Source organism: Ranitomeya imitator, chromosome 3 (assembly GCF_032444005.1).
Source record: "Ranitomeya imitator isolate aRanImi1 chromosome 3, aRanImi1.pri, whole genome shotgun sequence".
Taxonomy (NCBI): domain Eukaryota; kingdom Metazoa; phylum Chordata; class Amphibia; order Anura; family Dendrobatidae; genus Ranitomeya; species Ranitomeya imitator.
The window spans coordinates 122,761,615-122,779,097 of NC_091284.1; the positions used below are offsets into that span (position 1 = coordinate 122,761,615).

Here is a 17,483-nt window from a genome sequence, read left to right on the forward strand (position 1 = left end):
TAACTCAAAACTACAAATACAGATTACACAACAACCACAAGATGGATTTCATCACCCAGGTATCATTGTAATCAGTGTAAGGCCGGAGTCACACTAGTCTGTAATACAGACGAGTGCTATGCAACAAAAAATTGCATAGCACTCTGACCAATGTTAATCTATGGGGCAGCTCCTATCATGCGTTTTTTTCTCGTCCGTATTACATGCTGCGATTGTCTGCGTATCTCAGCTGAGAAACGCCAATGCAAGTCTATGGGGGCGAGAAAAAAACGCGCAGCACATGGACCTTGCGTGTGACTTGTGAGAAATTCTCAGGCATTGGGCAGGTGATAGAAATCGCTCAGCCATTATTAGCTCATTTTGCAAGTGTGTGAGAAAATCTCAACACATGGATGAGAAAAAAAAGCATCCTGGCATTGCACACGGATGAGAGACGGATCACCATACGGAGAACATTTGTGTGATTCTCAGCAGACAAAATCGGACAGATGCATTGTGTGTGAGTCCAGCCTAATGGCGCCAACCTGACACTATCTGTAGGTTACTGAGCACAATCCTGCTGACAGGTTCCCTTTAAAGGGACTCTGTCACCTGAATTTGGAGGGAACAATCTTCAGCCATGGAGGCGGGGTTTTGGGGTTTTTGATTCACCCTTTCCTTACCCGCTGGCTGCATGCTGGCTGCAATATTGGATTGAAGTTCATTCTCTGTCCTCCATAGTACACGCCTGCGCAAGGAAAGATTGCACTGTGCAGACGTGTACTATGGAGGACAGAGAATGAACTTCAATCCCATATTGCAGCCAGCATGCAGCCAGCGGGTAAGGAAAGGGTGAATCAAACACCCGAAAACCCCGCCTCTATGGCTGAAGAGTGTTCCCTCCAAATTCAGGTGACAGGTTCCCTTTAAAGAGACTGTCAGCACAGAATGACTGTTCAAACAGAATACAGGCGCTTGGTGCATCAGGGCGTGTGTGTGTTATATACCTTCCCACTAGTGATGAGCGAGTATGCTTGTTGCTCTCGGGTGGTCTCCAAGTATTTGTGAGTGCTCGGAGATTTAGATTTAGTTGACGTGGCTGCATGAGTTGCAACTGCAGCCAGCCTGAGTACATGTGGGGGTTCCCTAACAAACAAGCCCCACCTGTATTCAGGCTGTCTAGCAGCGGTAAATCATGCAGCTGGGTTGACAAAAACGAAATCTCCGAGCACTCACAAATACTCGGCGACCACCCGAGCAATGAGTACACTCGCTCATCACTACTTCCCACCTATCTCCTTCCGTGTCTGGTTCTATGAAGCCACAGCTGTCAATCAGAGATGGAGGTAAAGATAGAGGGAAGCCAAGCAGGTTGCAAGGTGTATATAAACGTCTGGCCCCGCAATGGAGCACCGAGCGCCTGTGTCTGGCTTGAACAGTCATTCTGTGCTGAGTTTCGTTAAAGGGGTGAGGACGAGGTGCACGCACGTGATTACAGAGTGCACTCCATCATCTCCTAAAATGATCCTCATATAAGTTGCAAACTCTGTGCTTAGCCCATTATTTGCCAAATTAGAAATTTTCATTTTATGGATTTTTCAGAAAAGGGCATCCCAATATTCAATTAAAAATGACAATGACGTGATTTCCTGTCTTGTAAATATTCATTTTACAAGCACAGCACAAAAAAATTGGACCTAATTATAAAAATGATAAAATCTTTGTTGCTAGAAGCAAAAGATTAGGCGTCCCCCCAAAAAAGGACATTGGTAGATAATGGGTTAATGTTCTTGGAGCCTCCCTGCATTGCCCAGTGTTGGCACAGCTGTGGGAGCAGCCAGAGTCTATGGTTGGGGATAGAATGTATAGTCTCCTTCTAACCTATAGCTCTATAGATCATGGCTGACTACTCATGCCACACACTGGCTCCGCCTACTACTCCCACCTGTACTAGGGGCAGTCTGACCAATCAGCGGTCTCCTGCTTCACTTCCGGTACTGCGGGTGTAGGAAGATGGCGGCGCCCACGGCCGGCCCTGCTGCCTGCACACAGGTTCTGCGGGTGCTGGCGCTGCACGGTTACTGGCAGAATGAGCGCAGCTTCCGGGAGAGGACGGGGGCTCTGAGGAAGCACCTGAAAAAACGCGCGGAGCTCGTTCTGATCAGCGCCCCACTATGTATCCCAGAGTCGGGTGAGACACGTGACCGCGTCCTGACGTCAGCGACTGATGCTGCTGACGGGGCCTCTACTGCCAACTGTGTGACGTCATCATGCCTGTGTACGCTGTGCACCGTAATCACTAACGTCCCATGAGATGATTACTGAGCAGTGACGTGTGCTCGCGCCATACTGGATTCATTGCACGTCTTAGCTCTAGTATGCTGCCACCTGCTGGCGAGTGTCAGTAATGTAAAGTCTCCGGAAGTGATGACGTAATGACTGCCAGGTGTCTGCTCTGTGTACATAGAGACCCATTCCTGCACCGTTCTGTCTGGGACCTGTAGTGTCTGCACGGCCCCAGATCACCATTCACACTGTAATACAATGCTACTTGTGAGACACTTTTCTGGTGTCAGAAAGTAGCATTTGAAGTGATTGCGGCCACTGGCTTAAATTATAGTGATGGCGATCACTGGCTCACGTTGGAGTGATGGCGGTCACTGTATGGCTCACGGTAGAGTGATGGCGGTCACTGGCTCACGGTAGAGTGATGGCGGTCACTGTATGGCTCACGGTAGAGTGATGGCGGTCACTGTATGGCTCACGGTAGAGTGATGGCGGCCACTGTATGGCTCACGGTAGAGTGATGGCGGCCACTGTACGACTCGGGGTAGAGTGATGGCGGTCACTGTATGGCTCGCGGTAGAGTGATGGCGGTCCCTGTATGGCTCGCGGTAGAGTGATGGCGGTCCCTGTATGGCTCGCGGTAGAGTGATGGCGGTCCCTGTATGGCTCGCGGTAGAGTGATGGCGGTCCCTGTATGGCTCGCGGTAGAGTGGTGGCGGTCCCTGTATGGCTCACGGTAGAGTGATGGCGGTCACTGTACGACTCGGGGTAGAGTGATGGCGGTCCCTGTATGGCTCGCGGTAGAGTGATGGTGGTCACTGTATGGCTCACGGTAGAGTGATGGCGGCCACTGTATGGCTCACGGTAGAGTGATGGCGGCCACTGTACGACTCGGGGTAGAGTGATGGCGGTCCCTGTATGGCTCGCGGTAGAGTGATGGCGGTCACTGGCTCACGTTGGAGTGATGGCGGTCACTGTATGGCTCACGGTAGAGTGATGGCGGTCACTGGCTCACGGTAGAGTGATGGCGGTCACTGTATGGCTCACGGTAGAGTGATGGCGGTCACTGTATGGCTCACGGTAGAGTGATGGCGGCCACTGTATGGCTCACGGTAGAGTGATGGCGGCCACTGTACGACTCGGGGTAGAGTGATGGCGGTCCCTGTATGGCTCGCGGTAGAGTAATGGCGGTCCCTGTATGGCTCGCGGTAGAGTGATGGCGGTCCCTGTATGGCTCGCGGTAGAGTGATGGCGGTCCCTGTATGGCTCGCGGTAGAGTGATGGCGGTCCCTGTATGGCTCGCGGTAGAGTGATGGCGGTCCCTGTATGGCTCGCGGTAGAGTGGTGGCGGTCCCTGTATGGCTCGCGGTAGAGTGATGGCGGTCACTGTACGACTCGGGGTAGAGTGATGGCGGTCCCTGTATGGCTCGCGGTAGAGTGATGGTGGTCACTGTATGGCTCACGGTAGAGTGATGGCGGTCACTGTATGGCTCACGGTAGAGTGATGGCGGCCACTGTACGACTCGAGGTAGAGTGATGGCGGTCCCTGTATGGCTCGCGGTAGAGTGGTGGCGGTCCCTGTATGGCTCACGGTAGAGTGATGGCGGCCACTGTACGACTCGAGGTAGAGTGATGGCGGTCCCTGTATGGCTCGCGGTAGAGTGATGGTGGTCACTGTATGGCTTACGGTAGAGTGATGGCGGTCACTGTATGGCTCACGGTAGAGTGATGGCGGCCACTGTACGACTCGGGGTAGAGTGATGGCGGTCCCTGTATGGCTCGCGGTAGAGTGATGGCGGCCACTGTACGACTCGAGGTAGAGTGATGGCGGTCCCTGTATGGCTCGCTGTAGAGTGATGGCGGTCACTGTATGGCTCACGGTAGAGTGATGGCGGTCACTGTATGGCTCACGGTAGAGTGATGGCGGTCACTGTATGGCTCACGGTAAAGTGATGGCGGCCACTGTACGACTCGGGATAGAGTGATGGCGGTCCCTGTATGGCTCGCGGTAGAGTGATGGCGGTCCCTGTATGGCTCGCGGTAGAGTGATGGCGGTCACTGTATGGCTCACGGTAGAGTGATGGCGGTCACTGTATGGCTCACGGTAGAGTGATGGCGGTCACTGTATGGCTCACGGTAGAGTGATGGCGGCCACTGTACGACTCGGGGTAGAGTGATGGCGGTCCCTGTATGGCTCGCGGTAGAGTGGTGGCGGTCCCTGTATGGCTCGCGGTAGAGTGGTGGCGGTCCCTGTATGGCTCGCGGTAGAGTGGTGGCGGTCCCTGTATGGCTCGCGGTAGAGTGGTGGCGGTCCCTGTATGGCTCGCGGTAGAGTGATGGCGGTCCCTGTATTGCTCGCGGTAGAGTGATGGCGGTCCCTGTATGGCTCGCGGTAGAGTGGTGGCGGTCCCTGTATGGCTCGCGGTAGAGTGGTGGCGGTCCCTGTATGGCTCGCGGTAGAGTGGTGGCGGTCCCTGTATGGCTCGCGGTAGAGTGGTGGCGGTCCCTGTATGGCTCGCGGTAGAGTGGTGGCGGTCCCTGTATGGCTCGCGGTAGAGTGGTGGCGGTCCCTGTATGGCTCGCGGTAGAGTGGTGGCGGTCCCTGTATGGCTCGCGGTAGAGTGGTGGCGGTCCCTGTATGGCTCGCGGTAGAGTGGTGGCGGTCCCTGTGTGGCTCGCGGTAGAGACATCTATTTAACGAATACTTCTAGAACTTTTCCTGCATAATGGATAAGTGGGGGCTATAGACATGACATGAGCGGGCCTTAGGGCTCATACTCACTTGCGCGAGACTCGGATGAGTCTCGCACGGCAATACCCGGTGCTGCTGCTGGCACTCAGATCGGAGCGTGCGGCCGCATAGCAATACATGCAGCCGCACGCTCCGCTCCTCTGTGCCAGGTGCAGTGCCGGGTATTGCCGTGCGAGACTCAACCGAGTCTCGCGCAAGTGAGTATGAGCCCTTACTTGTAGGTAAGCAGGACATCGGCTATAAGCCCTATGAGGTGCACACAAGCCTAATATTCGAACTGTGCTGCGATACCTGGCACACCTGGTCCGACCGTGGTGTCCTGACCTGAACCATCTGCAACATGGGCATATATGAGGCAGATAGGTCGGGAGATCTGCAGTTAGGCTATTATGTGGTCCGAGCACAGATTGTATGTCACAGGTGTGTGAAACCCATCTGAGATTACTAGATTCTGGCACACGTGTATGCGTCCGCAATTAGAAGATCTGCTCTCTTTTAGAATGTCTAATGTGAATGTACAGACAGAGGCTCTGAATGCCAGAGATGGGGAGTGAGGAGGAGCCCTGCCGTAGTTACCGTGGGTGAAATAAGTATTGAACACGTAACCAATTTTCTATGTGCCATGAATATATCTCTAAAGGTGCTATTGACATGAAATTCTCACCAGATGTCGGTAACAACCCTTATAATACTCAATACACTGGCCCTTTTAGAAGAAAAGGTGCGGGGTCTGGAAGAAAGAATAGCAACTTTGAAACTCATCAAAGAGAATGAAGACTTTCTAGACAGAACAGAAGCATCTCTACTGGTCACAGAAGGTGAAAAAAGTGTCAGAGAACCTCCAAAAGCAGATGAGTGGAAGCATGTGACCAAAAGAAGCAAGAAGACCATGGAGAAATCACCAACCACACAACTGAAGAACCGATATCAAATCTTTGTAGAGGATGAAGATGGTACACCTAAGGATGAAGCAATACCAGCAAGCAAAAAAGAAAAGGGCACACAGCAACAAGTGACAGCAAAAAGTACAGCCAAGAAGCAACGAAGAGTGGTGGTGGTGGGAGACTCACTACTGAGAGGCACAGAAGCAGCCATCTGCAGACCGGACATAACTGCAAGAGAAGTATGCTGCCTTCCAGGTGCAATGATCAAGGATGTGACCGATAGGATACCAAAGCTCTTCAACTCCAAGGATGTCCACCCATTTCTTCTGATACATGTTGGCACCAATGACACGGCAAGGAAGGACCTACCGACAATCTGCAAAGACTTTGAAGAGTTGGGGAAGAAAGTAAAGGAACTGGATGCACAGGTATTTTTTTCTTCTATCCTTCCAGTAGACGGGCATGGCACCAGGAGATGGAACAGGATCCTTGATGCAAACAACTGGCTAAGACGATGGTGCAGACAACAAGGATTCGGATTCCTGGACCACGGTGTGATTTACTTGTACGATGGACTCCTCGCCAGAGACGGACTACACCTCAACAAACCTGGGAAACACACATTCGCCAGAAAACTCGCTACACTCATCAGGAGGGCGTTAAACTAGAAGAAGAGGGGACGGGAAGAAAAACATTAGACTTGAACAAAGAAGATCCAGGAAAACATACTCAGAAGGGAGGTAAGAACATTTCTAAAACAATCCACAGCGAGGAGATTGGAACAAAACAAAATCCTCTAAACTGCATGCTTGCAAACGCCAGAAGCCTGACAAACAAGATGGAAGAACTAGAAGCAGAAATATCTACAGGTAACTTTGACATAGTGGGAATAACCGAGACATGGTTAGATGAAAGCTATGACTGGGCAGTTAACTTACAGGGTTACAGTCTGTTTAGAAAGGATCGTAAAAATCGGAGAGGAGGAGGGGTTTGTCTCTATGTAAAGTCTTGTCTAAAGTCCACTTTAAGGGAGGATATTAGCGAAGGAAATGAGGATATGGGTCGAAATTCATGGAGGGAAAAATGGTAACAAAATTCTCATTGGGGTCTGTTACAAACCCCCAAATATAACAGAAACCATGGAAAGTCTACTTCTAAAGCAGATAGATGAAGCTGCAACCCATAATGAGGTCCTGGTTATGGGGGACTTTAACTACCCGGATATTAACTGGGAAACAGAAACCTGTGAAACCCATAAAGGCAACAGGTTTCTGCTAATAACCAAGAAAAATTATCTTTCACAATTGGTGCAGAATCCAACCAGAGGAGCAGCACTTTTAGACCTAATACTATCTAATAGACCTGACAGAATAACAAATCTGCAGGTGGTCGGGCATCTAGGAAATAGCGACCACAATATTGTACAGTTTCACCTGTCTTTCACTAGGGGGACTTGTCAGGGAGTCACAAAAACACTGAACTTTAGGAAGGCAAAGTTTGAACAGCTTAGAGATGCCCTTAATCTGGTAGACTGGGACAATATCCTCAGAAATGAGAATACAGATAATAAATGGGAAATGTTTAAGAACATCCTAAATAGGCAGTGTAAGCGGTTTATACCTTGTGGGAATAAAAGGACTAGAAATAGGAAAAACCCAATGTGGCTAAACAAAGAAGTAAGACAGGCAATTAACAGTAAAAAGAAAGCATTTGCACTACTAAAGCAGGATGGCACCATTGAAGCTCTAAAAAACTATAGGGAGAAAAATACTTTATCTAAAAAACTAATTAAAGCTGCCAAAAAGGAAACAGAGAAGCACATTGCTAAGGAGAGTAAAACTAATCCCAAACTGTTCTTCAACTATATCAATAGTAAAAGAATAAAAACTGAAAATGTAGGCCCCTTAAAAAATAGTGAGGAAAGAATGGTTGTAGATGACGAGGAAAAAGCTAACATATTAAACACCTTCTTCTCCACGGTATTCACAGTGGAAAATGAAATGCTAGGTGAAATCCCAAGAAACAATGAAAACCCTATATTAAGGGTCACCAATCTAACCCAAGAAGAGGTGCGAAACTGGCTAAATAAGATTAAAATAGATAAATCTCCGGGTCCGGATGGCATACACCCACGAGTACTAAGAGAACTAAGTAATGTAATAGATAAACCATTATTTCTTATTTTTAGGGACTCTATAGCGACAGGGTCTGTTCCGCAGGATTGGCGCATAGCAAATGTGGTGCCAATATTCAAAAAGGGCTCTAAAAGTGAACCTGGAAATTATAGGCCAGTAAGTCTAACCTCTATTGTTGGTAAAATATTTGAAGGGTTTCTGAGGGATGTTATTCTGGATTATCTCAATGAGAATAACTGTTTAACTCCATATCAGCATGGGTTTATGAGAAATCGCTCCTGTCAAACCAATCTAATCAGTTTTTATGAAGAGGTAAGCTATAGGCTGGACCACGGTGAGTCATTGGACGTGGTATATCTCGATTTTTCCAAAGCGTTTGATACCGTGCCGCACAAGAGGTTGGTACACAAAATGAGAATGCTTGGTCTGGGGGAAATTGTGTGTAAATGGGTTAGTAACTGGCTTAGTGATAGAAAGCAGAGGGTGGTTATAAATGGTATAGTCTCTAACTGGGTCGCTGTGACCAGTGGGGTACCGCAGGGGTCAGTATTGGGACCTGTTCTCTTCAACATATTCATTAATGATCTGGTAGAAGGTTTACACAGTAAAATATCGATATTTGCAGATGATACAAAACTATGTAAAGCAGTTAATACAAGTGAAGATAGTATTCTGCTACAGATGGATCTGGATAAGTTGGAAACTTGGGCTGAAAGGTGGCAGATGAGGTTTAACAATGATAAATGTAAGGTTATACACATGGGAAGAAGGAATCAATGTCACCATTACACACTGAATGGGAAACCACTGGGTAAATCTGACAGGGAGAAGGACTTGGGGATCCTAGTTAATGATAAACTTACCTGGAGCAGCCAGTGCCAGGCAGCAGCTGCCAAGGCAAACAGGATCATGGGGTGCATTAAAAGAGGTCTGGATACACATGATGAGAGCATTATACTGCCTCTGTACAAATCCCTAGTTAGACCGCACATGGAGTACTGTGTCCAGTTTTGGGCACCGGTGCTCAGGAAGGATATAATGGAACTAGAGAGAGTACAAAGGAGGGCAACAAAATTAATAAAGGGGATGGGAGAACTACAATACCCAGATAGATTAGCGAAATTAGGATTATTTAGTCTAGAAAAAAGACGACTGAGGGGCGATCTAATAACCATGTATAAGTATATAAGGGGACAATACAAATATCTCGCTGAGGATCTGTTTATACCAAGGAAGGTGACGGGCACAAGGGGGCATTCTTTGCGTCTGGAGGAGAGAAGGTTTTTCCACCAACATAGAAGAGGATTCTTTACTGTTAGGGCAGTGAGAATCTGGAATTGCTTGCCTGAGGAGGTGGTGATGGCGAACTCAGTCGAGGGGTTCAAAAGAGGCCTGGATGTCTTCCTGGAGCAGAACAATATTGTATCATACAATTAGGTTCTGTAGAAGGACGTAGACCTGGGGATTTATTATGATGGAATATAGGCTGAACTGGATGGACAAATGTCTTTTTTCGGCCTTACTAACTATGTTACTATGTAAAAGTAAATAAATCAAACCAGAGATGTCCATAAATTAAGTTATGAGTAATAATGAAAAAAGACACGGGAAAAATATAGATGACCTGAATAAAGAGAGATGCAAAAAGCCATGACACCAGCTGAAATCTGTCAGTAATTAGAAATCAAGTCCCACTAATTAGTGAAAAATGTTATCTTCTGGTTCAATTGATGGCCTACAAAAAAGTGTCTCATTACAAAGGTGCCACACAAAAAACATGATAGGTAAAACCAGTGAGCTGTCTAAAATAGAAGCAAAGTCTGGCCACGTTGCACTTGCAGACGGGCCCTCTTTAAAGGAAATCTGTCACCAGGGGTTCACTACCTCATCTGAGAGCAGCATGATGTAGGCAGAGACTGTGATTCCAATGATGTATCACTTAGATTGCTGGGTGCAACTGTTCTTGCACAATCAGAGTTTTTAGATTTAGCTGTGCAGCAGAGCTGAGGAAGCTAACTCCGCCCACATTGGGCTCTGTATATACAATGTCCATACACAGTGAGCTGCCTGTCACAGGAGGGAGTGTGCGGGATCAGGAGGCATGAGCTGTTGGATCACAGCAATGATAAGCTACTGGTGCTAAAACAATCATTGCAAGCAAATAAAACCTTTGAGCTTGGTAAGAGAGGTGTTGCAGAAATAAGTTCTTTTACCCCTACAGCATGCTGTCTTCAGCTTATTTAGCAAAAACCTGCTGACAAATTTCCTTTAAAGGGATTGTTCACTACTCAGAGAACCCCTTCTTAATTGTGCCGTATTCCACCCTTATAAAATAACAGCCTGTACATCCCTCCAGTGCTGGCGCCATTTCAGCAATGATGGCACTGTTCTGAGGCTTGCATGAAAACATTGTCACACTACTTCCGTGAGATTTAGTGCCATCATCACTGAAACAGCGCCACCCGTGGAGGCAAGTATAGGCTGTTATTTTATAATGGGGAACATTGCAATTGAGAAGAGATTATCTGAGTAGTGGTTTAACACTCTTAACATTTAGGAACGAATAAAGGTATCATTAACCCCTTAAGCCCCGAGGGTGGTTTGCACGTTAATGACCGGGCCAATTTTTACAATTCTGACCACTGTCCCTTTATGAGGTTATAACTCTGGAACGCTTCAACGGATCTTGGCGATTCTGACATTGTTTTCTCGTGACGTATTGTACTTCATGTTAGTGGTAAAATTTATTCGATATAACTTGCGTTTATTTGTGAAAAAAATGGAAATTTGGCGAAAATTTTGAAAATTTCGCAATTTTCCAACTTTGAATTTTTATACCCTTAAATCACAGAGATATGTCATGCAAAATACTTAATAAGTAACATTTCCCACATGTCTACTTTACATCAGCACAATTTTGGAACCAAAATTTTTTTTTGTTAGGGAGTTATAAGGGTTAAAAGTTGATCAGCAATTTTTCATTTTTGCAACACCATTATTTTTTTAGGGACCACATCTCATTTGAAGTCATTTTGAGGGGTCTATATGATAGAAAATACCCAAGTGTGACACCATTCTAAAAACTGCACCCCTCAAGGTGCTCAAACCACATTCAAGAAGTTTATTAACCCTTCAGGTGTTTTACAGGAATTTTTGGAATGTTTAAATAAAAATAAACATTTAACTTTTTTTCACACAAAATTTATTTCAGCTCCAATTTGTTTTATTTTACCAAGGGTAACAGGAGAAAATGGACCCCAAAAGTTGTTGTACAATTTGTCCTGAGTACGTGGATACCCCATATGTGGGGATAAACCACTGTTTGGGCGCATGGGAGAGCTCGGAAGGGAAGGAGCGACATTTGACTTTTCAATGCAAAATTGACTGAAATTGAGATGGGACGCCATGTTGCGTTTGGAGAGCCCCTGATGTGCCTAAACATTGAAACCCCCCACAAGTGACACCATTTTGGAAAGTAGACTCCTTAAGGAACTTATCTAGATGTGTGGTGAGCACTTTGACCCACCAAGTGCTTCATAGAAGTTTATAATGCAGAGCCGTAAAAATAAAAAATCATATTTTTTCACAAAAATGATCTTTTTGCCCCCAATTTTTTATTTTCCCAAGGGTAAGAGAAGAAATTAGACCACAAAAGTTGTTGTGCAATTTGTCCTGAGTACGCTGATACCCCGTATGTGGGTGTAAACCATTGTTTGGGCGCATGGCAGAGCTCGGAAGGGAAGGAGTGCCATTTGACTTTTCAATGCAAAATTGACTGGAATTGAGAAGGGACGCCATGTTGCGTTTGGAGAGCCCCTGATGTGCCTAAACATTGAAACCACCCAAAAGTGACACCATTTTGGAAAGTAGACCCCCTAAGGAACTTATCTAGATGTGTTTTGAGAGCTTTGAGCCCCCAAGTGTTTCACTACAGTTTATAACGCAGAGCCGTGAAAATAAAATTCTTTTTTTTTTTTTCACAAAAATGATTTTTTAGTCCCCAGTTTTGTATTTTCACAAGGGTAACAGGATAAATTGGACCCCAAAAGTTGTTGTCCAATTTGTCCTGAGTACGCTGATACCCTATATGTGGGGGGAAGCACTGTTTGGGCGCATGGCAGAGCTCGGAAGGGAAGGAGCGCCATTTGGAATACAGACTTAGATGGATTGGTCTGCAGGCGTCACGTTGCATTTGCAGAGCCCCTGATGTACCCAAACAGTAGAAACCCCCCACAAGTGACCCCATATTGGAAACTAGACCCCCCAAGGAACTTATCTAGATGTGTTGTGAGAACTTTGAACCCCCAAGTTTTTCACTACAGTTTATAGCGCAGAGCCGTGAAAATAAAAAAAAATTTTTTTTTTAGCCCCCAGTTATGTATTTTCACAAGGGTAACAGGATAAATTGGACCCCAAAAGTTGTTGTCCAATTTGTCCTGAGTACGCTGATACCCCATATGTGGGGGGGAAGCACTGTTTGGGCGCATGACAGAGCTCGGAAGGGGAGGAGCGCCATTTGGAATACAGACTTAGATGGATTGGTCTGCAGGCGTCACGTTGCATTTGCAGAGCCCCTGTCTGATGTACCTAAACAGTAGAAACCCCCCACAAGTGACCCCATATTGGAAACTAGACCCCCCAAGGAACCTATCTAGATGTGTTGTGAGAACTTTGAACCCCCAAGTGTTTCACTGCAGTTTACAACGCAGAGCCGCAAAAATAAAAAAATATTATTTTTCCCACAAAAATGATTTTTAGCCCCCCCACATTTTTATTTTCCCAAGGATAACAAGAGAACTTGGACCCCAAAAGTTGTTGTCTAATTTGTCCTGAGTACGCTGATACCCCATATGTTGGGGTAAACCCCTGTTTGGGCGCACCGGAGAGCTCGGAAGGGAAGGAGCACTGTTTTACTTTTTCAACGCAGAATTGGCTGGAATTGAGATCGGACGCCATGTCGCATTTGGAGAGCCCCTGATGTGCCTGAACAGTGGAAACTCCCCAATTCTACCTGAAACCCTAACCCTAACACACCCCTAACCCTAATCCCAACGGTAACCCTAATCACACCCCTAACCCTGACACACCCCTAATTCTAATCCCAACCCTAATCCCAACCGTAAATATAATCCAAACCCTAACTTTAGCCCCAACCCTAACCCTAACTTTAGCCCCAACCCTAACTTTAGCTCCAACCCTAACCCCAACCCTAAGCCTAGCCCCAACCCTAACCCTAGCTCTAACCCTAGCCCCAACCCTAACCCCAACCCTAGCCCCAACCCTAGCCCCAACCCTAACCCTAGCCCCAACCCTAACCCTAGCCCTAACCCTGATGGGAAAATGGAAATAAATACATTTTTTTAATTTTATTATTTTTCCCTAACTAAGGGGGTGATGAAGGGGGGGTTGATTTACTTTTATAGCGTTTTTTATATCGGATTTTTATGATTGACAGCCGTCACACACTAAAATACGCTTTTTTTATAGCAAAAAAGTTTTTGCGTCTCCTCATTTTGAGACCTATAATTTTTTCCATATTTTGGTTCACAGAGTCATGTGAGGTCTTGTTTTTTGCGGGACGAGTTGACGTTTTTATTGGTAACATTTTTGGACACATGACAGTTTTTGATCACTTTTTATTCCGATTTTTGTGAGGCAGAATGACCAAAAACCAGCTATTCATGAATTTCTTTTGGGGGAGGCGTTTATACCGTTCCGCGTTTGGTAAAGTGGATGAAGCAGTTTTATTCGTCGGGTCAGTACGATTACAGCGACACCTCATTTATATCATTTTTTTATGTTTTGGCGCTTTTATACGATAAAAGCTATTTTATAGAAAAAATAATTATTTTGGCATCGCTTTATTCTCAGGACTATAACTTTTTTATTTTTTTGCTTATTATGCTTTGTGGCGGCTCGTTTTTTGCGGGACAAGATGACGTTTTCAGCGGTATCATGGTTATTTATATCCGTCTTTTTGATCGCGTGTTATTCCACTTTTTGTTCGGCGGTATGATAAAGCGTTGTTTTTTGGCTCTTTTTTTTTTTTTCTTACGGTGTTCACTGAAGGGGTTAACTAGTGGGACAGTTTTATAGGTGGGGTCGTTACGGACGCGGCGATACTAAATATGTGTACTTTTATTGTTTTTTTTTTAGATAAAGAAATGTATTTATGGGAATAATATTTTTTTTAATTTATTTAGTTAGTAATTTTTTTTTTATTTTTTTTTACACATGTGGAAATTTTTTTTAAAACTTTTTTACTTTGTCCCAGGGGGGGACATCACAGATTGCCAATCTTACAGTTTGCACAGCACTCTGTAAGATCGGCGATCTCATTCATCGCTGCAGCGTTACCAAGTGCCTTGCAGGCGACCCGGAAGTGCTCCCTGCAGGACCCGGATGCAGCCCCGCGGCCATTTTGGATCCGGGGACTGCAGGGAGAAGACGCTCGCTACACGGTGAGTACATCACCGTGTACCGATCGTCTCAGGGAAGCACGAAGGGAGCCCCCTCCCTGCGCGATGCTTCCCTGTACCGCCGGCACATCGCGATCATGTTTGATCGCGGTGTGCCGGGGGTTAATGTGCCGGAAGCGGTCTGTGACCGCTCCTGGCACATAGTGTCGGATGTCATAGTGAGCGCGGCCGATCGCATATGACGTACTATCCCGTCACTGGGAATTAAGTCCCAGGTCACCTGGATGGGATAGTACGTCATATGGGATTAAGGGGTTAAAGAGGGTATTAAAGGGAATCTGTCACCCCAAAATTCGCCTATAAGCTGCGGCCACTGGCATCAGGGGCTTATCTACAGCATTCTCTAATGCTGTAGATAAGCCCCCGATGTAACCTGAAAGATAAGAAAAACAAGTTAACCCCTTCAAGACCCAGCCTATTTTGACCTTAAAGACCTTGCCGTTTTTTGCAATTCTGACCAGTGTCCCTTTATGAGGTAATAACTCAGGAACGCTTCAACGGATCCTAGCGGTTCTGAGATTGTTTTTTCGTGACATATTGGGCTTCATGTTAGTGGTAAATTTAGGTCAATAAATTCTGCATTTATTTGTGATAAACACGGAAATTTGGCGAAAATTTTGAAAATTTCGCAATTTTCACATTTTGAATTTTTATTCTGTTAAACAAGAGAGATATGTGACACAAAATAGTTAATAAATAACATTTCCCACATGTTTACTTTACATCAGCACAATTTTGGAAACAAAATTTTTTTTTGTTAGGAAGTTATAAGGGTTAAAATTCGACCAGCGATTTGTCATTTTTACAACGAAATTTACAAAACCATTTTTTTTAGGGACCACCTCACATTTGAAGTCAGTTTGAGGGGTCTATTTGGCTGAAAATACCCAAAAGTGACACCATTCTAAAAACTGCACCCCTCAAGGTACTCAAAACCACATTCAAGAAGTTTATTAACCCTTCAGGTGCTTCACAGCAGCAGAAGCAACATGGAAGGAAAAAATGAACATTTAACTTTTTAGTCACAAAAATTATCTTTTAGCAACAATTTTTTTTATTTTCCCAATGGTAAAAGGAGAAACTGAACCACGAAAGTTGTTGTCCAATTTGTCCTGAGTACGCTGATACCTCATATGTGGGGGTAAACCACTGTTTTGGCGCACGGCAGGGCTTGGAAGGGAAGGAGCGCCATTTGACTTTTTGAATCAAAAATTGGCTCCACTCTTTAGCGGACACCATGTCACGTTTGGAGAGCCCCCGTGTGCCTAAAAATTGGAGCTCCCCCACAAGTGACCCCATTTTGGAAACTAGACGCCCCAAGGAACTTATCTAGATGCATAGTGAGCACTTTGAACCCCCAGGTGCTTCACAAATTGATCCGTAAAAATGAAAAAGTACTTTTTTTTCACAAAAAAATTCTTTTAGCCTCAATTTTTTCATTTTCTCATGGGCAACAGGATAAAATGGATCCTAAAATGTGTTGGGCAATTTCTCCTGAGTACACCAATACCTCACATGTGGAGGTAAACCACTGTTTGGGCACATGGTAAGGCTCGGAAGGGAAGGAGCGCCATTTGACTTTTTGAATGAAAAATTATTTCCATCGTTAGCGGACACCATGTCGCGTTTGGATAGCTCCTGTGTGCCTAAACATTGGCGCTCCCCCACAAGTGACCCCATTTTGGAAACTAGACCCCCCAAGGAACTAATTTAGATGCCTAGTGAGCACTTTAAACCCTCAGGTGCTTCACAAATTGATCTGTAAAAATGAAAAAGTAATTTTTTTTCACAAAAAAATTCTTTTCGCCTCAATTTTTTCATTTTCACATGGGCAGTAGGATAAAATGGATCATAAAATTTGTTGGGCAATTTCTCCCGAGTACGCCGATACCTCATATGTGGGGGTAAACCACTGTTTGGGCACTCGGCAGGGCTCGGAAGAGAAGGCGCGCCATTTGACTTTTTGAATGGAAAATTAGCTCCAATTGTTAGCGGACACCATGTCGCGTTTGGAGAGCCCCTGTGTGCCTAAACATTGGAGCTCCCGCACAAGTGACCCCATTTTGGAAACTAGACCCCCCAGGGAACTTATCTAGATGCATATTGAGCACTTTAAACCCCCAGGTGCTTCACAGAAGTTTATAACGCAGAGCCATGAAAATAAAAAATAATTTTTCTTTCCTCAAAAATGATTTTTTAGCCTGGAATTTCCTATTTTGCCAAGGATAATAGGAGAAATTGGACCCCAAATATTGTTGTCCAGTTTGTCCTGAGTACGCTGATACCCCATATGTGGGGGTAAACCACTGTTTGGGCGCACGGCAGGGCTCGGAAGGGATGGCACGCCATTTGGCTTTTTAAATGGAAAATTAGCTCCAATCATTAGCGGACACCATGTCACGTTTGGAGAGCCCCTGTGTGCCTAAACATTGGAGATCCCCCAGAAATGACACCATTTTAGAAACTAGACCCCCAAAGGAACTAATCTAGATGTGTGGTGAGGACTTTGAACCCCCAAGTGCTTCACAGAAGTTTATAACGCAGAGCCATGAAAATAAAAAAAAAAATTATTTTCTCAAAAATGATCTTTTAGCCTGCAATTTTTTATTTTCCCAAGGGTAACAGGAGAAATTTGACCCCAAAAGTTGTTGTCCAGTTTCTCCTGAGTACGCTGATACCCCATATGTGGGGGTAAATCACTGTTTGGGCACATGCCGGGGCTCGGAAGTGAAGTAGTGACGTTTTGAAATGCAGACTTTGATGGAATGCTCTGTGGGCGTCACGTTGCGTTTGCAGAGCCCCTGATGTGGCTTAACAGTAGAAACCCCCCACAAGTGACCCCATTTTGGAAACTAGACCCCCAAAGGAACTTATCTAGATGTGTGGTGAGCACTTTGAACCCCCAAGTGCTTCATAGAAGTTTATAATGCAGAGCCGTGAAAATAATAAATACGTTTTCTTTCCTCAA

At 45.6% G+C, this 17,483-nt stretch overlaps 1 protein-coding gene across 1 annotated transcript in view; it reads left to right on the forward strand.

Moving 5' to 3' along the window:
• The first annotated feature begins 1,972 nt into the window (after positions 1–1,972).
• Positions 1,973–17,483, forward strand: part of OVCA2 (OVCA2 serine hydrolase domain containing) — a 33,039-nt gene continuing 17,528 nt past the window's right edge. Inside the window, exon 1 of the mRNA XM_069761364.1 lies at positions 1,973–2,170. Coding sequence (XP_069617465.1) covers positions 1,993–2,170 — 178 coding nt within the window. The 5' untranslated portion in view covers positions 1,973–1,992. The remainder of the gene's footprint in view (positions 2,171–17,483) is intronic.